The sequence below is a fragment of the Gambusia affinis genome, linkage group LG08 (genome assembly GCF_019740435.1).
Source record: "Gambusia affinis linkage group LG08, SWU_Gaff_1.0, whole genome shotgun sequence".
Taxonomy (NCBI): domain Eukaryota; kingdom Metazoa; phylum Chordata; class Actinopteri; order Cyprinodontiformes; family Poeciliidae; genus Gambusia; species Gambusia affinis.
The window spans coordinates 7,702,514-7,728,649 of record NC_057875.1 but is presented as its reverse complement, the minus strand read 5'-3'; the positions used below and the strand labels follow the sequence as shown (position 1 = coordinate 7,728,649).

Genomic DNA, 26,136 nt, shown 5'->3' with positions numbered 1-26,136 from the left:
CAAAATTCTTTTCTTCTTCTTTTGTTTTGATTTTTTTGGGTTTGTAGTTTTCATTTTTTCTTCTTAAGTGCACATCATTTGCTTAGGAAAAATAATATCGGATTTATCGTCTTTTAAAATACCGGCCAAAATTGGAAATGTACTCCTTAAGTGGATGATGTTAAGAATTGTAAAAAGGTTTATTTAGATTGTTTTGCGCACTTGAACGAGTGTTTAGTATCCTTGACCTTCATTTGGATTGATTCACTTCACTGACAACGAAACCCTCCGTTTTTACGATCCATTGCGCTGATGCCTCTCACTGATGTTCAGTGATCGGTAGATACACAGGTGAAGGGCAAAGCTGTACTCCGATTAAATTTGTTCACATTTTCATCCGCCTGTTTCAAATTGTTTCTTTTCTTACACGGATTGTTTTCTTTTCTTTCTTTTTTTTCCATAAATCAATCTAATATATTTTGCTTCATTCCCAAAAGCGAATGAGATTTGTAGATTGAGATATGTGAAAATAATTTTTTTTTTAAAAGAAAGAAAGAAAACCTGGTGCGGTTTACATTAATCACATTTGAATATTACGCTAATAACTTCCGAATTAAATTCAATATGCTGGACGCAAGGTTATATTTAATTATTTATATATCATAGTCGAGACCTGCAAATTCAAACGTATGAGCCATAATTAATTATTTTTCCCAAATCTCCAAGAGTTTTTTTTTAAACATTATTCCAATCCAGTTTTACTTTTAAGACCGTAGTGCTGTATAGAATACATAAAAACATAAAATTTACAAATGCTATAAGAAAAGGCACACAGAAATATGCATGCATTTTTAGTTTTTGGAGTTTTTTCAAATTCACAATCTGCTGATCTTATCACAAGCAGTGTTTTCATCTAAATTTAGTATTGGCCAGTGCAGCAAGGTGTTTTAACTTATTTCTTTAACAAATATCTCATATTAATATTCATGTTTGAACATCACTTGAAAAATATAATAGGGTGACTGTAATAATAATAATAATAATAATAATAATAATAATAATAATAATAATAATAATAATAATAATAATAATAATAATAATAATAATAATAATAATAATTTTTATTTCAATTACTGCTCCAACATTGCGTCTTCCCCCACTGACTAAATAATTACGCACAAACTGTCATTATTGCTGTGTCCAGCTCTGTCCCGCTGGTGTCACTGAGGCCAAGCAGAACGTGTCCCGTTACCTTCATCAATATTATATCAGCGCCTGTCGCAGCGCGGGGGCCACATGACAATGATTAACCCAAAACCTTTTATTGACTTTCAGGAAGTTTAAATGTCGGTCGCTGATGGCGCATTGTGTCTGATTCTTTTCTCTGAGCTGAGGGGGCAAAAACAGCATAAAGCAGCTCACACAGAGGGAACCTCAGAGCAGCTGCTTAATATTATTCTCCGGGCACGAGTAGTTTGTAAACGGTGAATACGTGGGAACCCAGCACGTGACGGAGGCCTGCACCCAGCATTCATCCACCACGCGCATGACAATGTGTCAGAGGGGGGTCTGCTGTTTTAGTGAATCCCACATGCAGATTCCCGTTTATTCTATAAACAAATGCACCCACTATTAGTTTGTAAAGATCGTTTAACTTATATCGCTTCGAATAAAGTGCTTACTTTGTTTACTTAGCTCCTCTTAGAGTTCAGCACAGACCTTCAGGCTCACACCAAATGGTCATGAATCCATATTTAATGCGGGCTGCTCGTGGAAGTGGGAGTGTCTTGCCTTAAGTTTTGCAGTCACTTGATTGCTGTCGTTGTCGGTGGGGGTAAAGCGACTGTTAAGCGAGGAGGGGGTGGGGGGCGGTCTGTACTACAGTCTGCGTGCCATGTGGACACCGCTGCTCCTGGTGGCGCAACACAAACCATCCGCGCACACAGACCGCGCAGCAGAGAGACGGGAGGACACAGAGCAGGAGGGAGGCGTCCCGCTCCTAAAGCAAACATATTTGCAACCTCCAGCATAGACTTCTTAATATTTAGCCGGCATTCATTCAATCAGTCATTCGATTTCGGAGGTGATCTGAACAGGACCGTCAAAGGTGAGTAAGGAGACAGATTTCTTGAGCACAGATGCGGTCTGGGTGTCAGATGGAGGCTACTTTGGAAGATGACCGCATGTGCTGTCATCTTTGTACTTTGCAGGATTGAAATGCTCAATCATGATTGCAAGAATTAAAAAGTCATGGTTAAAAAAACTGCGTTGTAGAAAGACTTGTGATAAAATACATACTAGCCATTTGCGTAAAAAGAAATCACAAAATTTTTAAAAGCAAAATATCTTAATTAAAACTCTTGTAAAGAGTACAGCAACTCGTGTCCAAATTATATGTCATATTTGCAGCCTCCAGGTCTCCAAGGATGGACTCCATACCTACGGGACGAGACACCACTAGCTCTTCGCCAAACTCCAAACAAGAACTTTCCTATCCCAGTACCAACTTGAAACCCAACCAGGTCGGCGAGACGGTTCTGTACGGAATACCCATCGTGTCTTTGGTGATAGATGGTCAGGAGAGACTTTGCCTTGCGCAGATATCAAACACCCTGTTGAAGACTTACAGCTACAACGAGATCCATAACCGACGCGTGGCCTTGGGCATCACGTGCGTCCAGTGCACCCCGGTGCAGCTCGAGATCCTGCGGAGAGCCGGGGCGATGCCAATCTCCTCCAGGCGCTGCGGGATGATCACCAAACGCGAGGCTGAGAGACTCTGTAAGTCGTTTCTGGGAGCGCACTCGCCTCCAAAACTTCCCGAAAATTTCGCCTTCGATGTGTCTCACGAGTGCGCCTGGGGAAGCCGAGGAAACTTCATCCCGGCCAGATACAACAGCTCCAGAGCCAAGTGCATCAAGTGCTCCTACTGCAACATGTATTTCTCCCCGAATAAATTTATATTTCACTCCCATCGCACGCCGGAGTCAAAGTACACACAACCGGATGCGGCTAATTTCAACTCCTGGAGGCGACACCTCAAGCTGACAGATAAGAGCAGTCCCATGGATGTCATGCACGCGTGGGAAGACGTGAAGGCCATGTTCAACGGGGGAAGTCGCAAGAGGACGCTGCCGGGGAGTGGATCAGGGTCCAACTCTCCTCTAAAACTGCAGGGGCCAAATCGATCCCAAGACTCGCCGGAGATCCCCGCAAAAATTCTCAGCTGTGAAGACACTCGGGGTGCTATGACCAGCACCCGCAGCTATCCGGTCATTCCGGTGCCCAGTAAAGGCTTCGGGATGCTACAGAAAATCCCTCCGCCGCTCTTCCCTCATCCCTATGGCTTCCCAGCTTTCGGTCTGTGCCAGAAGAAGGATGACGGGATAATGGGCGAGCAGAGCAAAGCGGGGCTGCCGGGCGTCCTGTGGCCTGGCACCAAGGACAGCGCCTACCCCTCCTTCCCCATGTTCTGGCCCGCTGCGGGCCCGCTGCCCATGCCTCCATACGCACAGACTTCACACAAGCCCCCTGCTGAGCTGCTGTGCCCTAGGCAGACAGAGGTGGACATTTCCGAAAGCAGCGACCGCAGCACCAACACGTCCAAAGACAGCATGGTGGACACCGACCGCTGCTCCAGCACCCAGTCCATACGTAACGAAGACGACAAATCCGGGGACGAGGGGAGGCCCACGGAGGGAATTAGCCTCCCGGCTCGGAAGCTCAGCTACGTGTCCGCCTTCAGGCCAGTCATTAAAGACGCCGACTGCATCGCCAAGCTGTACGGCAACAGGGGCGCGTACAACGGCTGCCGCACCGGCTACTTATCACCTGATTTTTTAAGCGAGAGCTCCAGCTACCGGTCTGTGTCCCCGTGCGTGGACAGCGAGGGCGAGCCGGACGTAGACGTGGAGACAAACAGATCGCCAGAGGAGCAGGAGGATCTCGGGCCTGGGACTCCTCTTGGTTTGGCGCACAGCGCTTCACCGAAAGACTCAGAGTCCTCAAAGGGCGCAGAGGGAAGCGAGAATGAAGCGCAGAAAATGAGCTTGCAGGTGGCCCAGTCCTCTGACAGAGAGCTGCAGAGCAAACAGTTGACAGAGCACCACATAGCAGCACCTTTCACAGAAGTGAGTCGTTTTTAAATAAAATACCACTAAATTAGATTTTTATTTTTTTTTTTGCTAATTTTTTTAAATTATTATTTGTCTGAAGTATGTCCCTACTTTTTCTAATTACTTTTTTCCACGTGAAGGAAATTTGATAATAATTCCAAAAAAGAGAGAAAAAAACAACAATCAAAAATAATCAAATTATTTTTGAAATAAATTTAAAAAAACGTTTATCTGAGTGCAGTACAATCACATATTATTTTTAGATTTCATTTTACTGAATTTCGAATATTATTCTGAGCTTGATTGCCTTTGCTTCAGGTTTACACACCGGACAGAGCTGAGCTGCAACAAAGGAGCAGCCCGTATCAATTCAGACCCACCAATTACCTGACGGCAGTACTGACTACAAACGGTAGATTTTTTTTTTCAATTTAAAAAAAATGCGACAAAACAGCGAATAGATTGTTATTATGTACTTATATTAATTTAATTTTATTGCATCTTTTTTTTCAAGACGAGAGCGCGAGTAAGGAAGAGCCGTCTTCCACAGTGGAGGAGATTGAAACAAAATCTTTTAATGGACAAAGCAGCGAGGAGAGCCAGCGAGAGCCGGATGAGGGTGAGCTCGTGAAAAAAAAAAAGTTTTTCGCTGTGCTAGAAGCTCTGTTTGAGTGTATGTATGGACGCTTTGTTTTCAGAATAATCAAAATGTTGAAACCTAATTTGTGTGAATGTAGGTGAGGACGCGGCAGCCAGAGTTGCGCCATTACGCAGAGAGTTCCAAAGTTTAGCAAAGGGTAAGATGACTGTTTCTTTTAATAATTATTATTCTTAATAGTAGTCGCAGTAGCAGCAGTGTGCTTTGAGTAATAACAATTACATTTTCAATATTTTGTCATGATACAGATAAATTGAATCAACTTAAAACCAAACTATAGTTTAAAAAAAAAAAAAACTAAAAACAAAAACAGGTATCTCGAACGAGTCTTCATGTTCAGCTTCAACAGTTTCTGATATCCTCATATGTCCGAAAAATAGGAGGGATGTAGTACTTTCTTTTTGTGCCTTTATTTTTAGACTAACAGACTCAGGAAGCTGTGCTCTGAATTTTCATCCTAAGTGATGATGATGATGATGATGATGATAATGATGATGATGATGATGATGATGATGATGATGATGATGATTATGATATTCTCATCATCGTTGTGATTAAAAATAGAAAGTTGTCCTAGTTGTAATGCAAAAGGCTCCCAGCGCCTGTTTCTCTGCTCCTCCACTAACGCTTCCTCTTTTGCCTGCTTTTTTAGAGGAGCTGCAGAAGCAGTTGTTGGAACAAGTCGAGCTGAGGAAAAAGCTAGAACGCGAATTTCAGAACTTGAAAGGTAAGAAGACTCTTTAACGCAGCGATGATTTGGATTTCTGTCTTCCAACAAGTGTAAAAGATTTATTTTAGGGTTTATAATAAAACAATACGTTTTTTTTTCTTTTTAGGCACTGACATGAATTGGGTTTTAAAACTGTTAAAATGTGTTATTGGAATTACTACATCAGAAAGATGTATATATTCCCATTGACTGGTTCTCAAACTATTACAAATCTATCCACACATAAGAAATTCTAGGTGAAATTAATGAAACAAAAAAGTTTTTAATGACAAAAATAATAGTACTGTGTTTTCCTCTAAAATATTTACTAATTCTGCAATATTGTATTTTTTTCTGTGGGAAAAAATGACCAAATCAAATACATTTATAAGTGGTTTTGTACTATATTCTTGTAGAAGAAACAGTCGTTGAACTTCCATTACTTTTCCAGTAAAAATAACATGAACGCATTCAGCCTCTGTGAAACACATAGATTAAAGAGGTAATTCTGATCTTTAAAATTGTTTTGTAATGTGCAAATCTTTTAGTAGGCTACCATTAAATCGTTTCGGTAAAGGCTTAAACTGCTCTTAAAATCTAATCTGACTTGAGCAGTTATTTTTTGACTTATTTTATTTTGTTGAACTCTGCTTTAATAACATGCAAATATGGCTTTTCCTCATACCTGATATTATGCATTGTTTCAAACTAAAGTTAGAGATATTCAATCACTCTGACAAAAGGATACATTTTATGCAAACAACAACAGCAACATTGCAAGATTAACAAGATCGCAACATAACACAAAATTTGTTGTTTGTCTCCCCAAATTTCTTCGAATAGCCTACGTTGTAACATAATCTTCTTTCTAAATAATAATACATTCGTCTTCCATTTATAATATAAATCTATAATTACATATAGACATGTGACATTTCTGACCAATGTTCATTATCAAAACACGGAAAATTGTTTTAACGCGAATTTGACGTTGGTAACAGTTCAAAAGAATTTTTGTAGTTCTTGCTTGGGAACAGCGCCCTCTGTCTGCTGTTTAACAGTCTGACTATGCATAGTTGCAGTCCGGTTTATGCAAGCTTCCTGTTTTGTAAAAGTAAAATCATAACAAATACGTTAATAAAGTGTGAAACAAACGTAGCTAAATGCTTATTTGTGTCTTTTAATTGTGATTTATTTTTGATTGACTGAAGTTATGTTTTGCTTTTTTAGCTCTTTTTCTTTTTTCCTTTCTTTCCTTCTTTCTTTCTTACATACGAGCGGAACACCAAATTTAATGTTGACCTTTACTTCATAGATAATTTTCAAGATCAAATGAAAAGGGAGCTTTCCTACAGGGAGGAGATGGTGCAGCAGCTTCACATCGTCAGAGGTGAGAAAAATAAAGTAAATGAGAAAAAAACTCACAGCAGATGTGTTCAAAGATATGTGCGTAATTTACTTAAATTCAACGCAATTTGCCTCATTCTGTCCGTTTTCAAGATCTTGTACATTTTTACTAAAAATTGATTTACAAATAAGATCTATTGCGCCCTGTCTCGTGGCATATCTGAAAGATATTACCCTCAAAGCAATTATCAGTCCGCCAACAAAAAACGTGAATTGCTTCATCATATGGTCTTTTATAATGTCTCTCAATCATCTTTTATTGTAAATAACAGATATTGCGTATCTATGATGTTCAGGAGCCGCTTGCTTGTGCACTATTGATTGTTTTTCTCCTTCTAGAAGCTCACGACGCTTTACACCATTTTTCCTGTAAGATGTTAACTCCTCGCCACTGCACGGGATCCTGCACATTCAAATCTCCTCTGCTGCCGCCTTGAGTATTGGACATACAGTATTTGTTTGTAAGGCAGATGATGGGTGAAAATGATTCATCTACCGCTCGTGTTAAACACCAGAGTTTGGGGGAAAAAGTGGAATATAAACATCAGCGGAAAGTTGGAGGAACTGAACTGAAAACTGACCAACCTGTAATTATTTGTAAGATTAAAAAAGTGTATTACCACCCTCAGTATTTATTTAACCTTCCTACATACGTTGTAATTTGTTTTTATTAAAATTTTGCCATCAACTCATTTCATTTTTGTGGCAAAGTGCAATGACAGTGAATGTCCTATCTTGAAATTAATTATCTTTTTATTTTTGTTCAGAAACATTTTTGCTCTTTTTTTCCTCTATTATAAATAAGTCGGTTATAACTTTTTGTCTTTTTTTAGGTCAGTCACTCACATTGGTTTTAATGCACTTTAAATGAGTCACGGAAAATTACAGCAAAATCCACTGTTTGGTAGTTGTATTTGTTTTTAATGAATGGAAAAAAACACATAATTTAGAGGAGGAAATCTGTGCATCTGCGTCCATATATTATAATAAGAGTAGTTTATTTGTCCCTGTAACATTTGTTTTCATTGTTGAAGAATAAATCATTTTATTGAAGAAATATGACACATTTTGGCGTCGGTGTGGTAATTACTTTCCGTTCTTTGTATTTTAATTTATAAAATCAACCCAGTAATAATATCCTGCGCAAGTTCTGCTTTATTAGACTCAAAGTAATCAATATGTTGCTGATTGGTCGAAGTAAGTTTTCACTTGTATATTGTGGTACTGTAATTTAACATAAAATGAGCGAATATATTGATTTTTTTTTTTTTTTTTTTTTTTACTAAAAAAGTCACCCAGCGTTCTACGTTTTCGTCTGTTGGTAACCTAAAATCGTAATATTTTGACTTAGGATTATCACGTCTCATTACTAATGAGATGTCTATTGTTCAGTTTATCAAAAACAATCAGTCATTCATTATCAGTGTATGAAGATTCAGACAAAATCATTTTTAGTTTAAAACTATTTAACCACTAACACTGTGTCCGTTCTATTCGATTGTACTTTCGTTCACGGTTTTAAAAACATGCGAGTGATTACTAGCGTTGCAACAGTGCCCCCTTCTGGGATTCGCAGAACAACATTCAGTCCCTTGAGGGAGACCGTGTTGCGCATGCGCACCTAATGTAACGAGATGGCGGAGAGTGCGGAACTGAAGGTAAACCTCCTCTGTATATTAGCTTGCCGAGTAGATGTTTCAGTCACTGAAACTTGCATTTTATCGCAACATCACTCTTGGTATTCGACAGCAAAGAGCTGATTTGGGTTGTTATGAAAGTATATGATGAATAAACAGCTGAGCAGAATGAAGCAGAATACCGTTAGCTTGCGGCTAAGCTCGTTAGCATTAGCTTTGTTATTGTTGCCGACGTTCCCGTTAGATTTCCCCTGCGGTTCTCCTGATCAAAATCTAATATAACGCTTTCATTAAGGATGTAACCGTAACGATTGGCAGGGTTTTAAATTGAACAAAGCAGCAGTTTCGGCTACATTTTATTATTTTTACACTACTGTTCGAACGGTTATCTGTTGAAAAATGGGCCGTGTCTATTCCCTGGAAGAGAAGCGCATGTTAACTTGAAATTTTGCTTCCTTTTTGTAGGAATGGTAGTCTCTGATAGCAAATCTGGTTATATTATAATGCTTGGGAAGTATATCCATTTAAAAATTCATCGCGAAGGTAAACAAATTAAGAATTTGGTTTCTTTTTGGGCAAATGACAGCATCGTATAGCCAGTGGCAGCTAGTGTATGCTAACTAAACCTGTTATCTTCCTCTCCATCCTTTTTTCATACATTGTTATTGTACCCTCCGTATGATAAGTACTTTCTTTAATAAAACCAGACTTGTATGTGCAGAAATGCTGCTTCTGCTTTATAATAGACCTTTACTTTGACATAATTGTAGCTGTTAAGCGACATTTATTTTTGGAGAAGAAAAAGGAAGCTTATGCATTGATAATAAAACGGCTGCTATTCTTTGTATAAAGTACAAAACATTTTTTTAGGCTGAGTCTAAGATGTTATGATAGTGTTTACATCTAGGTTCGTTTCCTCGTGAAACAGATAAAGTAATCCAGAATTGTCTAAATTCAAATATCAATAAGATCACATATCCAGAGATTAGAATATGCTAAATTGACCTGATCGTCTGCGACTGGTCATTGGCAGCACAAATATTTAAAAGGCTATGTTTTTTTAACCTTATTCATTACATGCATCAAAACTATTGATCTTTGGTCTCAATGCATTAACCAATAACGTATACTATGTCGGTCTTTTGAAGGGGTTAAATAACAATTAGTTAAAGCTTAAATGCATATGCTTTGAAGCTAAAGTATGGATAATCTGATCATTTCTTTCAAATTACTACCTCTATATTAAATTGGGCAGGAGAAGGCTGATGGAAGCGTCTCTGTTTTATAAATATTTCATATTAAAGAAAAAAAAGTGCTACAGGATATTTGATAGAGGTAGTAGTTACATCGTGGATTAGAAAACTGCGTTTTCCCAGTTTTTATAGATCCTTTTCCCCACTCTTCATTTTTCCACCAGCAAATGGTAATGAGCCTTCGAGTTTCTGAGCTCCAAGTGTTGTTGGGCTATGCAGGACGGAATAAGCATGGGCGCAAACATGAACTTTTGACCAAAGCTCTCCACCTACTCAAGGCTGGCTGCAGTCCTGCTGTGCAGATGAAGATCAAAGAACTCTACAGACGGCGGTTCCCAACCAAAATGGTTTCGCCAGTGGACCTAGCTCTTCCTGTTGTTCATTCTGCGACCAGCTTGCCCACTGGCCTTGCTCAGCTAGGATTCGATGGCCACAGCTCTCCTTCACCACTGCTGCCTGTTTCTCTTCTCGGACCTAAACATGAGCTGAGTCTGCCACACCTCTCCTCTGCCCTGCACCCTGTACACCCTGACGTCAAGCTCCAGAGATTGCCATTCTACGATGTTCTAGATGAGCTCATTAAGCCAACAAGCCTGGGTGAGTCCACAACTGCTGCTCAGCTGTGTTTATAGTTATAACATTCCTCCTGCCTGAGCATACCAGTGAAGTTTTGAGATCACAGGTATAGCTAAACAATGAGTCGTGAGAGACGTGCATAAAAAACTTTCTGTAGCTTCTTGTCTGACTTTGTGTTTCTGGCTTCTTTTTCAAAGTTTCAGACAACAGTCAGCGCTTCCAGGAAGCATGTTATGCCTTTGCATTAACACCACAGCAAGTTCAACAAATTAGCAGCTCAATGTAAGTGAGAAAAGTGCCTGCAGGAAAAAAAATAGCCAAAAGGCACAACCAGTGAATAGTGCCGCTGCTATTTTAATGTGTAAAATTCCTAACTTTGAATTTGTTTTAGTTGTTGTACTGTGTACTAAACTGTTGATTCTAAATTTTCAGGGACATATCTGGGACCAAATGTGACTTTGCTGTTCAAGTTCAACTAAGGTATTTCCAACACACACTTTATTTTGAGTATCAGTCTAGTGTTTGATATAGTTCTGCTTTCAGCTCTGGCTCTAAAACATACAAAAACAATAACAGCATCACTGAAATCCTGGTTGTCATTTCAAGTGCCATTTAAAACTGTTCATACTTCTGGAACTTTTTTACATTTTGCCATTTTAAAAACCAAAAAATTAGAATCCATTTGTTTAGTAGATAAACAAACAGCACCCTGAATACTAAGGAGTGTACCAGATGGGTCAGGAAATAGTTGCAGAAGAGTTCAAAGTGGAGTTGAGTTGTAAAACAATATCATAAGTGTTGAAGATGGAGGAATGTTTAGTTCTCTGCCTGAAAATGAAGTGTGCGATAACTCCAAACCTACCAAATAATGACTGTCCACTTAACCATTGAGCCAGGAGAGCGTCAATCAGAACAACAGACAGCACAGTAACTCTTGAGGAAAAAAATCTGCTGATGGAGGCATCCATTCCATAAATCTGATCTTTATATGGAAGGGAGGAAAGAAGAAAAACACTGATGAAAAGGTTTTTGAGAAGTCCCTTAGCCTTTTTGTGCCTGACAGTCTGAAAACTTATGGTTTAACAAAATATCTCATTTTACATTAGTCTCTCATTAAGTCACACATTTCAACTCGGTAAAAATACTCTCATATTACTATAAACAGCAATAAAATACATTTTCAGGAAGTGCTCCACCTGTGTCACAAAATAAATCCTATATTATTGAAGTAAACCTACTTAATAGTGGAAATGTTAGCCTATTAGAATCCACTTGCTTAAGGCATTTGTTTAAACCTTAATCAATGATTTTTATCATTTGCAGATTTTGCTTATCAGAGACGAGCTGTCCGCAAGAGGACCATTTCCCCCCCAATTTGTGTGTGAAGGTTAATGGCAAACCATGTAATCTCCCAGTAAGTCTAAGCCTTATTTTGCTATGGTTTAGTGTTTTGTGTGTTTTCTTTTTAATTTGCTACTGTGAAATAAACGTTTTGTGTTGTTTTTTTCTGTTTGCAGGGATATCTCCCTCCCACAAAAAATGGGGTGGAACCAAAAAGGCCCAGTCGTCCTATAAACATAACATCTCTTGTACGGCTATCTACCACTGTACCCAACACTATTGTGGTGTCTTGGACATCAGAAATTGGAAGGGTGAGATTACTGTGTCAGAATGTTGAGAAATAATAATAATGGAACAGTATGTGAGCCGTCTGCATGACATTTGTCTTTTTTTTTTTTTTTTGTGGTCAGTGTTTTTCTATGGCGGTGTATTTGGTAAGACAGCAGTCATCTGCAGTGTTGTTACAAAGACTACGGGCCAAAGGGATTAGGAATCCTGACCACTCAAGAGCCTTGAGTAAGTACACACTTTGCTTAATAGTAAAAACATGTTGGGTAATAGAAACAACGTACTTTAAAGTCATATATGAGTGGCAAATTTATCAAAGTATCAAATTTTGAGGTTTTCTTTTGTTTCAAATTCTGGTCTTGTCTTGAAAGGCTTATTGTGGATTATGAATGTTGCTGCTGCAGCGTACAAGAGCACTCTGAGGCTCATCACAAGCTTTTAAGTCTTTGCAAAACCATATTAGGTATTCAGTTTTGCATTGAGAAAATGTCACATATTGATGTCAAACCTTGTTTATTTATCCTTTGAAAAGAATGTGATTTTAATGTTCTATCATGCACACTTGTGTGCAATTTCAGCCAAGTTAAGGCAGATTATGTGTGATGGTGTCATAATGGATTCTATAGAAGAAATGGCATTTTTTAAAATAATAACACAAAAGGTTTGAGGAAAGCTTTTTCAGTTTTAATTAAGAAGGGCTGTGCTGTAGTAGTGGTGTGATTGTGATGTGCTCCACTGATAAAGACTTATTCCATAAATTCATAATTATAATTTTCAGTCATTGTTTACGTCCAGTTTTACTGTGTCTTGTTTCATCTGCTGCAGTTTTATGACCAGACGAAACATAAAACTGGACAAAAAACCATGACGTAGTTAAAACATAGTCATTAAACTATGTCTTAACTATTTCTTAAGTTATTGATGTAAAATTTAGATAAAATGTGACGTGACCGTTCTGGCTGCAGACATTTTGACAACAATTGAATACATGTCTGATTTAGTACCACATATGGAAGTGGTACAAATATTTTTTTGTGTGTGTGCAAAAAGATTAGAATTGGGCCGCTCAGATTTCCATGAAAAAGTCACTTATAGGTTGCTTGTGGTCAAAAATATCAGATTTGGGTCAGATTTGCCTGCCGCGTGAATGTAGCCTTTGCTCTTTCTCTGCTTCAACACACCTGAGTCAAATAATGAGGTCAGTAGCAAGACTGGAGAAGTTGACTGCAGACTGAGGAGGTAACTCAGCTGCTTGACTCGTCCTGTGGTGGACCAGAAACATGTCTAAATTTGGCAGGATGAGGCCTGGATTTAAAGACCCCCACTGTAAACCTTCAAAGACAAACACATCAAAGTCACTTGAATTTTAAGAACACATTAAAGAGGAATGAATTTAAGCCATATTTTATATTGTTTACATCACATAGGTCTGTTTGTAAATGTTAAAATGAACCATCCTCCGTCTCTGAACCTTTCTTCACAGTGGCTTTGATGATCTAAAGTTCCTTTAAAGTGGCATATACAACATATGTTTACCGTATCTATACTACTATATGACTTCGATTGTTTAGTGCTTCTTTTTGTTGCTTTAATCCATCTAAATGTTAATCTAACTTTATTGTTCACTGAAGGTTGCATAAATACGATTGTGGTAAATATACATGGCTAAGTACATGTTTAACCTTCTTGTTTCTCTCTTTCCATCTGACAGTCAAGGAGAAACTGACAGCGGATCCAGAGAGTGAGATAGCGACCACCAGTCTGCGAGTTTCTCTGCTTTGTCCTGTAAATACTCTTCAGTATTATCCTGCTTATTTTAAGTCTTTGTGATCACAATAGGGTTTTAATTTAAAAAGGAAATTATTTGTGCTGTGTAAAATAGTATAAAACAGAGGGGGGGATATTAAAGAACCACACCATGCTTTTTGGGGTTTATTATTAGGAGTCGGTCATACTTTATTAACTGCTGCTCACTTGTGTCTCTTTGTACAGCTGGGAAAGATGAGGCTGACCATCCCTTGCCGATCAATGACATGCTCACACCTACAGTGCTTTGATGCTACACTTTATATCCAAATGAACGAGAAGAAGCCGACGTGGGTGTGTCCGGTTTGTGACAAGAAGGCACCATATGAGCATCTTATCATAGATGGGTGAGTGTCATCGTAATTCATGTCAAATCTTCTAAAATGTGGTTTAAAATATCTGCTACGACTAGAACACCCTTTCCCCTCAATTTTGTTCTTAAAACTTAAAATTATTTTTTTAACTCTACATCTGAGTAGATTATGTCTGAAAAGGATAATTGTGCAGCTAACTGCGGGATAACCCAGCAGAATATTTTCATTATCTTCAGAATGTAAGAAACCCTTTTCCATCATTTAAAGTTTGTGTAATGTGTAGCCTGTTGTATCATTTTTAAAAAACATGTTTATTGCAATATTATTGTTGAATATTCCAGGGATTATTTCAGATGAGATTAATCCAAATAATCCCAATTTCTCTCTTTCTTTTCCCTCACTAAATTGCGGCCATCGTGGTCATGAAGATGCAATCCATCAAATCAACCAAATAAATTATTTACCTCACAGACCATTAATGTATTGGGCTCCAGTTATAACGGCCTCTTAAATATTGCAACAGAGATTGCACTGTTGTATATATGGATATTGCACCGGCTATTACATTTCAACATATTGTTCAGCGCTACTAATAAATATATATTGTGTCTTGATGGAAGTTGATCTAAATTGTGATGAAAGTAAACATTTTAGGTGAAGTTTGTGTCAAAACTGTTTACAGGCTGCTTGTTTTCACAGGTTGTTCATGGAAATCCTGAACAGCTGCTCTGACTGTGACGAAATCCAGTTCAAGGAAGATGGAAGCTGGGCCCCCATGAAGTCAAAGAAAGAAGTTCAGGAGGTGTCGGCTTCCTACAACGGCGTGGACAGCGGTGCGTAGCTCATGCTTTCCGCAGCCTCACAATCCAGTATCGATCCACGAACACAGAGTGAGGTTTCTTTCTTTTTGCTTTTCTGTGGGTAGATTTGTCTAGAACAGACTCGCATGAACATAAACGAGGGTCGTCTAATGACAACAACAAGAAAGTGGATGTGATTGATTTGACACTGGATACCTCCTCAGAAGACGAGCAGGATGACGAGCCCCCTCCGAAACGGGTCTGTCCCTCGCTTTCTCCAGTCTCTCCGCCTCCAAACAAAGGGTAAGCTTCAAAATCACTTTGTTAGTTTTCATTTAGAAACATCTCGAAAATGAGAAGATAATCAAAACATTTATTTATTTTAGTAATTTAATTCAAGGAGTGAAACTCATTTACTGGCAAATAAAGTGATATATTTCAAGTAGACATTTTGGTTAATCTTGAGAATTATGGTTTACAGTTTAAGCCATAAATTGAGTTTCCACTAGCGGTGGAAACTCAAAAAGGGAAACTCTTTGAATTGAAAATACTGAATTGAAATACTAGACGATTCTTTTAATTTAGTGAAATGCACATGAAATATCTCTGATTTTGTGCTGCATTATCTGTGATCAGAGTGTTGAACCTGCACAGCCAAGCTTCACCTGTGGCCAGAACTCCCAGTATGCCCCCTGTGGAGAGCAGCTACATTCCTCCTCCGCCTCCTCTTATTCAGGACTACCGCCACTATTATCACACAAGTGATCTGCCTGGTAAACCTGATGCTTTCCCTTCATTTCACTTAATCAAATCAACTAAAAAGGGCTTTTTCAAGTAATTTTACCGCTTCTTGAGTCAGAGTATTATTAAAAAGGTGAATAAAGTTTTATGTTTTATTCTTTTTACAGATCTGAACTTTTTCTCCTTCCTCCAAAGTGACAATCAGGTACGTTATTTATAAATTTTCCTCTTACATCACTGGATTGAGTGATGTTGACAATTAAAAGCAAAGACATTTATTTTATTCTGTATAATATATGATTTAAATGATTCCATGATGATACCTTATACATTATACATGTTTCTGTAAAAATCATTTTGCGAAGTAAAAATGTAACTCTTTGTCATTTTATAGCGTTGGCAACTTTTATAGGTTTTGTTGTTTCGTACCCATCAGAGGGACTTTTAGAGCTGCTTGTGGTATTGATAAATAAAAAAAAAATCTTTTCATGGACTACTCTGGGTCAGTTCAATCAAATATGTAATAACGGAAAAAATTAACTGACATTTAATACCGCTCTGAAAAACTAATTGCCTCGTAAATATAATAAATGGTTGAGCCTCACTTGGTGATGACAGCTGTCATCAACTGGAAAATTATTGTGGGGAGATTTTATACTCACTCTTCTCTGCAGATTTTTTGTAATTTAGCTACAAAAGGTTTTCAGAGGAAGTTTGAAGTCATCCTAGAATATTTACATCTAAATCAGATTCAAATCCAGGGGCGTGTTTTTATTTTTTCATACAGGTCCAGATTTGTTTGGAAAACCTTTTCTTCCCCATACATAAGTGAAAGTGATGGTATTACTTTGTTTTATTTTAGAACTTGTTCGACTTGAAATATCTCTCTTTAATAAAGAAGTGAAAGATATTTCAAAGTATTTTCACAGCACTACAAGTACATGAGTATGAAACAGTTTGTAGGCATGAAATAGACGCAAGAACTGAAATGGCTATATGATTCGGCAAAGCAGCAAATTGAGCCAACCCCACTAAAACATTGAGTTAAACTTTATTTCATGTCGTATGGATTGCACTGTGCGCCACTCTACTGCTGGTGGCTAAAAATGCCTTCTTTGTGTCCTGGAAGCATTACAACATGGTGATGGCTGCTGCAGCGGCCGCATCAGCGTCTGCGCCAGAGGACCACGACCTGCTCCTCAACCGCTTCCTGCCCTACAGCTCCTCCCAGATGCTACGGGAGCAGTCGGCCACCCCTGGGGGCAGCACCCTGGCGACCGCCAATGGAGGCAGCAACAGCGGCAGCACCAGCAGTTTGGTGTCTTCCAGCAGTCTACGGGAACGCGAAAAAGAAAGAGACAGCCACGGCCTTTCTGGATTGTCACGGTCCTCTATGGAGGCAGCGGCGGCGGCGGCCATTTACGGCTCCTTATCTGACGTTATCTCTCTTGACTAGATCCACGGCGAACTGAATCAGACCTCGAACAGGAGTTCTTTGTAAATATTGAAAGTGGAAGATGAAAGAATACAGTGCTATGTACAGAGAGGAAAAATCTATTTTCAATTTTACTTATCATATGTATATATAAACTTGGGACGCTTCTTGTCCAGTGCGTTACTTCCGTTGATATTTTTGTGTGAATACTGAAGACTTTTTCCACACCTCTTCATGTGGTCTTTGATTATATTGTAGCTTTTGTACCTGGTTTTTACAGTTTGTTTCAATATTTTATGTCAACGGCATTATTTCAGCATACATGCACAGTCCCCAGGCAGTCAACACCAAACGGGACATATTTAGAATATAAAGAAAACAGGCTTGTTGTTGATGAAAGGTGAGCCTCAGCAACACGGGAGAATGTGTAGCACTTTATGTTCTAAATGGTGTCATCTTTGTCATAATGTTTTGACAGCAGAAAGATTGGCCATTTGTTTTATTTTTGCCATCATTGTACATTTATTTTCTCTTAACACATTCATGCTGTGGTTGTTATTTTTAAATAATTATTTATGATGTAAGTTATATTAGGTGTGTGCTATTTTTGAAAGAAGCATTCCTATGCCTCTTGGAACTGTTGCCACTAGAAATGCAGGAGAGAGTGCACGATCCTTGTGTTTCATTACTGCGCTCTTTCTCTTCTTGCTCATCGTAGTCGAATCAAAGAACAGTGAATCATGTATTATTGCTCAAACTCTACATAATCTACACCTTAATTGGGAGAAAGTCAGATTGATCAGACTGTTTCAGTGTGTGAATGAAGGGCACTGGTCCAGCTAGCACTCACTATTGGACCTTGATATATATATATATATATATATATATATATATATATATATATATATATATATATATATATATATATATATATATATATATCTTGCAAAAGTTAGCATTTTTCTTTAATGTATAGCTGTTAATTTTGTGTTACTCAAAACTTAATACAAACTAGACAGAAGTGACCAGCTGACAAATTTCTGCTCCACATACAAGACATGGCTAGTTTCTGGTCAGTTTGAAAGGCCTATAGCTGTGTTTATTTTTAATTTTGAGTTAATTACATTTCATTATGTTGATGTTTTATTATAGCACTTGTTTCCTTTTGTTTTCGTGCATCGAATCTGTGTGGAGCAGTTAAGCATTACAGTTCCCAGTTTGTCGTCTTCAGCTTTCTCTGTCTGCTGGCTACCTGCAAGCTCACCTACTTGAGTGCTATGCGATTCTGTAGTGAGGCCACAGGATACATAGTCTTTTAGTCTTCTTCTTTTTTTTTTTTTTTTTGGTGTTTAATATATTTGCAACAGCCTTCAAGATTACTGTGATAGTTTAGGCTTTGAGTGAATCACAACATACATTTTGGCCCAGAGGTAAAACAACTTTAAAGTTATTATGAATGCCTCCCTTTTCGTTGCTTTTCTCCTTGACTTGTCTTTATGATTAGGTTTATTTATTATCATATATACTTTCTGCATTGGTTTGATTCGTGAATATGCATTGCTGTCATTGTATGTGATATTTCTTTTGTAATTATATAATTATTGCTATTTAAAAATATCACTGTTGCTTGACATGCATTGTACCATTTTTAGTTTCTGTCTGTTTTGCTATAAGATGATGTCAATAACTCAATAGACGCTTTGATCATTTTGAAAAGAGATGAGATCTATTGTGCTGATTGATATTGGTAAGGATTTAACCCTGTAGAAAACAAACAAAAGGTCTTTGCAGGCTTAGTAGTTCTCTTAAGATTCCTCATGAGGCATTAAAGAACATTTCACATCATTTTTAAATAGTTTACACAGGTAAAGCAGTTGGTTGTCTAACATTAATTATAATCACTAGTTTGGCTGCAGCTGCTGGATAAAAAAAGTTTCTAACTTTGGATAGGGGTAAAGGATATTAATACCTGAAGTCATTTTTAAGTGAAATTTAATATCCACCACTTTGTGCTTTTATAATGTGAGAGACATTCATTGACACCTCTGGTCAAAATGTTTAAACCTAAGATAAATTTATGTTTTATTGCTACAATATATTAGGAAAGCACTTATTCTTCTCAATTAATAGAGGAACTTTCCCGTTTATACATTCACAGATTTTGTCAAAGAATGACATCTGGATATTTGTGTTTAAACTTGTGTTTATCTGTAAAAGATGAACAGGTTTCAAAAAATAGTAAAGAGATGGTATTGCTCGACTTTATAGTACGACACACAGGTTTGATTGATAGTTTATAAATGGGCAAGCATCAAATTAAGATGTTGCATTGGTGGGTTAAAGATATAAGAATAGAAAGTCAGGATTAATAAAGAAAAACTTGACTTTACTTTAAGCAGTTTCATTGTGAAGTCCTCATTTTTTCATTCTTTTCGTTTAACATTTTGCACTTTCGTCCCAGTAGGTGGCGGTTATGTACCTTATGCTAGTTGCCAACCATCAAAAAACATCCACAGAAGAAGAAGAAGAATGACGTCATTGGATAGCGGCGCCGTGGTGGACTGGAATGGGACCTGAAGATTTTTCCCAAATTTTGATAGCTTAATCCATGAATGGCGCCGAAACAGGACCCGAAACCTAAATTTCAAGAAGGTATGCAAGTGTTTGTTTGTCGTATTGTTTCGTGTGAGTTTCTGTCCGCTTTAAAACGCCTAAATATTGGAGTTGTTGGAGGTGGAGCGCTTAGCCGTCATTGTTGCAATAAAGACACAACGGGTTGTTATTAATTAGATTTGGTAGTTTTAGCCCTGTTTCCATAGTTTCAATTAAGCTTCTGATATAGAGTGCATTGTGTTAATTTTAGAGATAGTTTTAACTTCATTCAGATAGCGTTAGCTACTGAGAGACTTCACCGCCCACCCCTGATAGTATTTTACCAAGCTAACCGTTAGCTCAGATCTTGCTAACTTTAGTCTTTCTCACCATTGTCTATTGTTGCCATTTTGAATATATGTGCGTACAGATTGTATTACAGTTTTTTTAATGGAAAAGCGAACTAAGCTAGGAATGCCACGCTTACTCACAGCTGAAAAATCCGTAATTCAGAGCAGAAGTACCCGCCAAGACCCGAATTGTTTTTTGTTTTTTTGATGGCTTGCCATAATCTTCATCATATCAGCTTGGAAGAATATATATCTATGACGACTAACTGTTTTGAAAGTTAAAGCTAAAATCAAGATAAATGCATTTTTTTCCTGATGAAGTACAGTGTACGGAAGCCCAGAATGACCATACAAGTTATTTGAAAGATTTGAAAAATTACGACCTAAGACTTTTTTTTTTACTTCCGGTATATTTCTTCAAAACTAAAAGCCGGACAAAACAAGCAACCCAAAACTACGTTTGTCAGTTGTTGTTTTTTTCTGTTTTCTTTTGACTGTTTTTTGTAAATACTTTAAAAAATAACTTGGTGAAAAGTTTTGTTTTGTCCACAGTTTTCTGAATTTTTGTAACTTCCGTCTGATCACAATAAGTAAAATGCGTCTTGGCCCTTCTATGATTCCACAGGCGCTGACCATTTCGTTATTTTGTTGTGTTGGTTGTTTTAATGCCGAAATGAATCAATTAATGTCTGCCTGGATAAATGTATTACCACTTTGACAACCAATTAACTAATCATTAAATATCTTTCTTTAGTTTAACCAAGAGTACTTTTACTTCTCTGCATAATCCATAGCAATACTTGACACAGTGGGTAAGACATTTTTAATGCATAATGTGGACGGGCAGAGTCAAAATAGCAACATGTTGCTATTAAATGGGGACACAACTTGGAAAATTGCCCCAGATCCTCCATATGATCACAAATAAATGACACAATGATCTGGACTCAGTTCAGTTTCTTTTGCTTGAGTCAGAAATTAAATAAAAATATTTTAAGTCATCTTTTCTTTTTTTGTTGCTGCGTGTTTTATTTTAGGAACTAAAAAAATCTTATGTAAATGAAAAAGAAATTTTAGAAAGATAATTTGTATGGTCATAAGAAAATAAAAATGTTTGTCTGGTGCTAAAACATGTCCTTTCCCTGTTGTTTTCCATATTTGTGTGTGTGAAGCTTCTTCAGTGGAACTTCATTGTTTTATCTCCAATGCAGGTGAAAGAGTGCTGTGTTTTCATGGGCCATTGCTCTACGAAGCTAAGGTAGGCCACCTTAGTTAAACTATCCTTATAAACACCCTCTTGATGTTTTTTTTAATGTTGACAGTAATTGGTAATTCTCTTTGCAGTGTGTTAAGATTAATATCAAGGACAAACAGATCAAATACTTCATTCATTACAGTGGTTGGAATAAGAAGTGAGTGTTCAGCTCAGATAATAAATGCCTAAACTTGCACATTTTTAACAGTAGCTTAAGTACTCAAATAATATTTTTTCTTTCAGCTGGGACGAATGGGTTCCTGAAAGCAGAGTACTGAAGTATGTGGACAGTAATCTTCAGAAACAGAAAGAGCTTCAGAGGGCCAATCAGTAAGTCCACTAAAATGTCATGTGTTCAATCTCTTCCGTTTGATTTAATCCGTTTTGTTTTCTCTCTTTAATTGTCTGGAAAATTCCCATTTCATCAGAACCACAGGTTCTTGATTAACAAAACTTTTGTTTTCTCAATTTAGAGACCATTATGTAGAAGGGAGAATGAGGGGAGCTGCACCGAATAAGAAGATCCCTGCTGCATCGCAGAAAAATGATGTGTGAGTGATTGTGCCATTGTGTTGTTGTTGTTTTTTTTTCTTCTCATCTTTTTTTATTTTTTTATAAAACTTTATAACAGAAACTTGAGTACTATTTTTTCCCCCAGGAAAACCAAAAAGAACAAACAGAAGAGTGAGTATATATGTTGCTTTAGTATTTCAAATCAAAAAGTAGATTTTCGCCTGCATTAGACGTGTTAGTTAAATAAATGTGTGCTTGCAGCTCCTGGAGCAGGAGAGGGAACGAGTTCAGGAGGAGATCCAACCCATCCTCCCAGGAAGAAGAGAGCACGAGTTGACCCAACTGTTGAGAGCGTAGGTCCAGGATTTCATGTAATAACTACGTTCAGAACCTTAAAGGACATCATTCATATAAGGTGCACGGATGAAACAATGTTTTGTTTTGTTTCTTTCCTTCTGCTTAGGAGGAAACCTTTATAAACAGAGTTGAAGTTAAAGTAAAAATCCCAGAGGAGCTTAAACCATGGCTTGTGGATGACTGGGATCTGATCACACGTCAAAAACAGGTAAATTATCAACATTTTGTCATATTTCCATATAGAGTTCTCATCTTCGTGCATTTAGTAAAGAGTCTAGTAAAAAAGACCCTTTAAAAAGTTTGTGATTTTTTTTATTTATTTTTTTTAAAGGTTCTTAGGAGTTCCACTAAGTAAGCCACAGAGACAATCTTCCAACAATTCTGTTTCAATTTGTTTGTCTTCAGCTTTTTCACCTTCCAGCCAAAAAAAACGTTGACGCTGTCCTCGAAGACTATGGAAACTACAAAAAATCAAGAGGAAACTCTGACAGCAAGTAAAGACTCACCTTCATCTTATTTTATTTCCAGGATTTGTTTTATAGCCAGCTCCAGAAATGCCAAGCGAAACCTATGTCTTTACCGGTGCAACTTGTTTTCCTTCAACTCTCAGGGAGTTTGCTGTGAATGAGGTGGTCGCCGGTATCCGTGAATATTTCAATGTCATGCTGGGGACGCAACTTCTCTACAAATTTGAGCGGCCTCAGTACGCAGACATCCTGGCTAACCACCCCGACACAGCCATGTCTCAGATCTACGGCGCGCCTCACCTACTCAGACTTTTTGGTAAACACTCAAGAAAAAAAAAAAGACAAACCTTTATGAAGAATGGTTGTGAATAGCAAAAATAAATAATTCAGACGCTTCAACTGCAGCTCAAATGCTGTTAGGCTCAGTTTCATGTCGTACATTTGGGTTGAGAGATTTTTAAAAGAATTAAATTGACAATGTATTATGTTTAAATAATAGAAGAATTAAATCGACAATGTGTTATGTTAGTTTAAATAATAGCGAGAACGGTTTGGAGAGATTAGTTTTTTTTTATCTAGCAGAAATAATATTTCAGCTTTAATCTGTTTTTGAGTTTTGTTATAATGTTTTTTCAGCAGTGCAATTTGTAATAATTTAAAATGTTAATGTGGCTCATCAGGTAGATCCAAACATGATTGGTTGACCTCCATAGCAACCATCCCCACTGATTGGTGGATGGTGATATCAGATAAATTCACAATGTTTTTCAGCATAAGACCATGAAATTTAAATAAACAATTACATTTAAATAAACTTTTTTTTGTGAATGTAATGCATATTTTAGGCAATCCCATTAATAAAATATATAGTAAATTAATGCTGCATTTTTTTTTCAATATTTATAAAATATATTCCATTTGACTCAAATTTTAATAATTTAGTTTTGGCACTTTTGTACCTCTATTCAAAAACCAATTCAAAGGTTCTGAATTGTTGTTTTGACAGTGAGAATTGGGGCTATGCTGGCATACACTCCCCTGGATGAGAAGAGTCTTGCGCTGCTTCTCAGTTATCTACAAGACTTTCTCAAGTAAGTACTGGTAACTAATTCAGCAAACCTTCAAAGGAAGAATCTGTAGCATAAACAAGTGTTTGTTTCTTTTTCAGGTATCTCGTTAAGAACTCTGCGTCACTCTTCAATGTAAGCGACTATGAAGTTGCTCCTCCAGAGTATCATCGAAAGGCGGTCTAAATTTTATTTTATTTTTTGGTTAGATCTGAAACCTTTGTGTGTTAAAGATCAGAAAACTTTCAGTTGAAAAAAAACCTTCTTTGAAGCACAGATTTTGTAACATTATTTTTACTCTAAGAAGAATCATGTGTGAATGAAGTTGGGTTTTTTTTTTGTTTGTTTTGTTTCTTTTCCAAGAGGAACGCTGCTGAGAACTTTTTCCCCCATGTTGGTATGTTTTTCATTACCACTTTTTTTGTTTACTTTGTTTTTTTTGTCTGAGGCTAATTCACAAATTTGGACATTACTGTTGTTTTTCTTCTATTTCCTGACTTGAAACAGATACCGGTTACAAACGTCCTGGAAGGAGTTATTTTCTAATAAAAGTCTTTCATTCGTTACCTGCTGTGCTGTCTTTTATAGTCCCACTTGGCTTGTTTGATGTCACTTTGCTATTTCTTATTCAATTAAACTGACATGTAGTTATTGTTAGTAGCACCTGTCTACAAACATAAAATATAAACTATAGTTTATTAGCTTTCTGTGTGTTTCTGTGATGGACATTTTGTTCCTTGTCTTGAGGAAATTAGCTCAAGTTGAGTCAGTTTGGTTAGAGGAAGTGTGTGAACAACAATTTTTAACTTTTGCCACGAGGTTGACAGGAATATACTTTGATCAAAGTTTTAATTTTACTATCTTTATATGATTTACTCCTTATTGAGCTTATTGAGTTTCTTATCCACTCAAGAAAAACATGCAACATAATACTGCTACCACCCTGTTTCACTTTAGGATGTATTTTTGTTGTCCTATCTTTTAAGCAGACTGGAATAGCTAAAATGAATTCGTGTCTGTTGAAGAGAATTATGAACGGAATAAGATATTGATAATTAAAACACTTGGGAAGAATTTCAAACAAGTTTATCTTGCATATTTTACAGGTTGAATGTCTGTTATGAGACAAATAAACTTTCATGTCTGTCATATCCTGCTCTGATGGCTTTACCCACAGTGTAGATCTGCAAACATTAACATAAAGGTTGGTGGAAATCGTTTTCTGCATTTGTTGTTTTTTTAAAAAGAACATAGTAGAATCTATTTTGAAGCCAAGTTCTTCCTCCTTTCTGCCTCCAGCTGTTTTTTTTCTCCCCCCACTGTTGTGTCTTCATACCATGAAAAAGAGAGAAACCAAATATTAGCTTAAGGCTGATTTGTGGTTTCATCTGTCAGACACTTGCATTTATCATGGCAAGAACAATCCTAACTCTTTCTCTTTTTTTTTAAAGAATTTGTTTAATCCAAGTTTCCCCAGCCCTAACCAGAAGCAGATGTGTTTTTACTGTAGAGTTTTCACTTCATTGCACCCCGACGGCTTAAAATAAAAACACCATAAGGAAGAGTGACATTTACTGGGGCCTCCTCTGAAAAGCCACTTACCTGCTCCTTGTTCCTCTTGCATTGCTGCCACATCTAATCCTAAACATAACACAGGTCTGGCCACACTCTGGGCTGTCATGTAAACCAAGAGACAAAAGAGCCATTTAGTGGTGTCATTATTCAGAGAGAGACAAATAATATAATGTTTGCACAAAACAGACACCCCTTCTTGGGCTTGTTCAAGTGTGATGGATGGTTTTTAACTATTTTTCTGTTTAAAACAGATTGAAGATTAGTCCTAATGCACCAGAATAGCTCATGTTGGATGTTTTGGAGATAAAGTCCAGACTAAGATGGTTTGGACATGTTCAGAGGAGAAACAATGATCATATCGGTAGAAAGATGCTGAGGTTGGAGCCAAGAGGAAGACCAAAAACGAGATTTATGGATGTGGTGAAAGAGGACATGAAGTTAGTTGGTGTGAGGTTAGAGGATACGACTATATGGAGACAGATGATTCGATGTGGCGACCCCTGAAGGGAAAAGCCAAAAGAGAAGAAAAAGATTTATGAGCTCAACTGCTAAGCATGTGTGAGAGGCTTTGACATAAATTAATCTTTTATTGCACTGTCTAAAATTGTTAATATAAACTCTGTTCACCTTATTTCTTTTGCCACAATTATCAGTAGTCCTGACAATTACTTTGAAATAGATGTATGAATAAGTGTGCATATATATGCAGCTCTTAAAAGACCACTTAAAATGATTAGTTTATCTGATTTTACTTTTTAAAGCTATATAGTATGTTTGAATAAAATGAACATTGTTCTTTTATTTTATGAACTACTGACAACATGTTTTTGAAATTTCAAGCAAAAATGTTAGATTTATTTGCAGAAAATGAGAGCTGGTCAAAATAAGGAAAAAGATGCAG

General features: G+C 37.2%; 3 protein-coding genes across 4 annotated transcripts; all 3 read left to right on the top strand.

Annotated features, from left to right (window-relative positions):
- Positions 1 to 1,950: 1,950 nt before the first annotated feature.
- Positions 1,951 to 7,923, top strand: skor1b (SKI family transcriptional corepressor 1b). Of its 2 annotated transcripts, none has more exons than XM_044124348.1 (8): positions 1,951 to 2,086; positions 2,389 to 4,109; positions 4,413 to 4,506; positions 4,609 to 4,713; positions 4,832 to 4,891; positions 5,405 to 5,479; positions 6,777 to 6,851; positions 7,208 to 7,923. In XM_044124348.1, exons 2-8 carry the CDS (start codon positions 2,406 to 2,408, stop codon positions 7,303 to 7,305), a joined length of 2,211 nt encoding a protein of 736 aa, XP_043980283.1. In that variant the 5' UTR covers positions 1,951 to 2,086; positions 2,389 to 2,405; the 3' UTR covers positions 7,306 to 7,923. The 2 variants fall into 2 exon arrangements, with proteins under 2 accessions (XP_043980283.1, XP_043980284.1); XM_044124349.1 differs by having other exon boundaries at positions 7,211 to 7,866.
- A 514-nt stretch (positions 7,924 to 8,437) lies between these two features.
- Positions 8,438 to 17,939, top strand: pias1b (protein inhibitor of activated STAT, 1b). The gene is made up of 14 exons (XM_044124477.1): positions 8,438 to 8,526; positions 9,923 to 10,355; positions 10,532 to 10,616; positions 10,767 to 10,814; positions 11,658 to 11,748; positions 11,852 to 11,986; positions 12,086 to 12,191; positions 13,675 to 13,748; positions 13,956 to 14,116; positions 14,783 to 14,916; positions 15,009 to 15,186; positions 15,520 to 15,656; positions 15,792 to 15,829; positions 16,754 to 17,939. Exons 1-14 carry the CDS (start codon positions 8,503 to 8,505, stop codon positions 17,078 to 17,080), a joined length of 1,971 nt encoding a protein of 656 aa, XP_043980412.1. The 5' UTR covers positions 8,438 to 8,502; the 3' UTR covers positions 17,081 to 17,939.
- Positions 17,940 to 18,944: 1,005 nt separating this feature from the next.
- Positions 18,945 to 24,226, top strand: morf4l1 (mortality factor 4 like 1). Its single transcript, XM_044124478.1, has 12 exons — positions 18,945 to 19,711; positions 21,213 to 21,259; positions 21,346 to 21,413; positions 21,500 to 21,586; positions 21,730 to 21,807; positions 21,915 to 21,940; positions 22,031 to 22,122; positions 22,233 to 22,334; positions 22,532 to 22,620; positions 22,737 to 22,909; positions 23,600 to 23,684; positions 23,762 to 24,226. Exons 1-12 carry the CDS (start codon positions 19,672 to 19,674, stop codon positions 23,844 to 23,846), a joined length of 972 nt encoding a protein of 323 aa, XP_043980413.1. The 5' UTR covers positions 18,945 to 19,671; the 3' UTR covers positions 23,847 to 24,226.
- The last annotated feature ends 1,910 nt before the right edge of the window (positions 24,227 to 26,136 follow it).

Bases quoted from the DNA above. Each gene is read 5' to 3' on its own strand.
- skor1b (XM_044124348.1), top strand. From the start codon at position 2,406: ATGGACTCCATACCTACGGGACGAGACACCACTAGCTCTTCGCCAAAC. The intron at 4,507-4,608 runs GTAGATTTTTTT...TTTTTTTTCAAG, and splicing joins GGCAGTACTGACTACAAACG to ACGAGAGCGCGAGTAAGGAA. The intron at 6,852-7,207 runs GTGAGAAAAATA...TTCTCCTTCTAG, and splicing joins GCAGCTTCACATCGTCAGAG to AAGCTCACGACGCTTTACAC.
- pias1b (XM_044124477.1), top strand. From the start codon at position 8,503: ATGGCGGAGAGTGCGGAACTGAAG. The intron at 10,815-11,657 runs GTATTTCCAACA...TATCATTTGCAG, and splicing joins GCTGTTCAAGTTCAACTAAG to ATTTTGCTTATCAGAGACGA. The intron at 15,187-15,519 runs GTAAGCTTCAAA...ATCTGTGATCAG, and splicing joins TCTCCGCCTCCAAACAAAGG to AGTGTTGAACCTGCACAGCC.
- morf4l1 (XM_044124478.1), top strand. From the start codon at position 19,672: ATGGCGCCGAAACAGGACCCGAAACCTAAATTTCAAGAAG. The intron at 21,260-21,345 runs GTAGGCCACCTT...TTCTCTTTGCAG, and splicing joins CATTGCTCTACGAAGCTAAG to TGTGTTAAGATTAATATCAA. The intron at 23,685-23,761 runs GTAAGTACTGGT...TTTCTTTTTCAG, and splicing joins TATCTACAAGACTTTCTCAA to GTATCTCGTTAAGAACTCTG.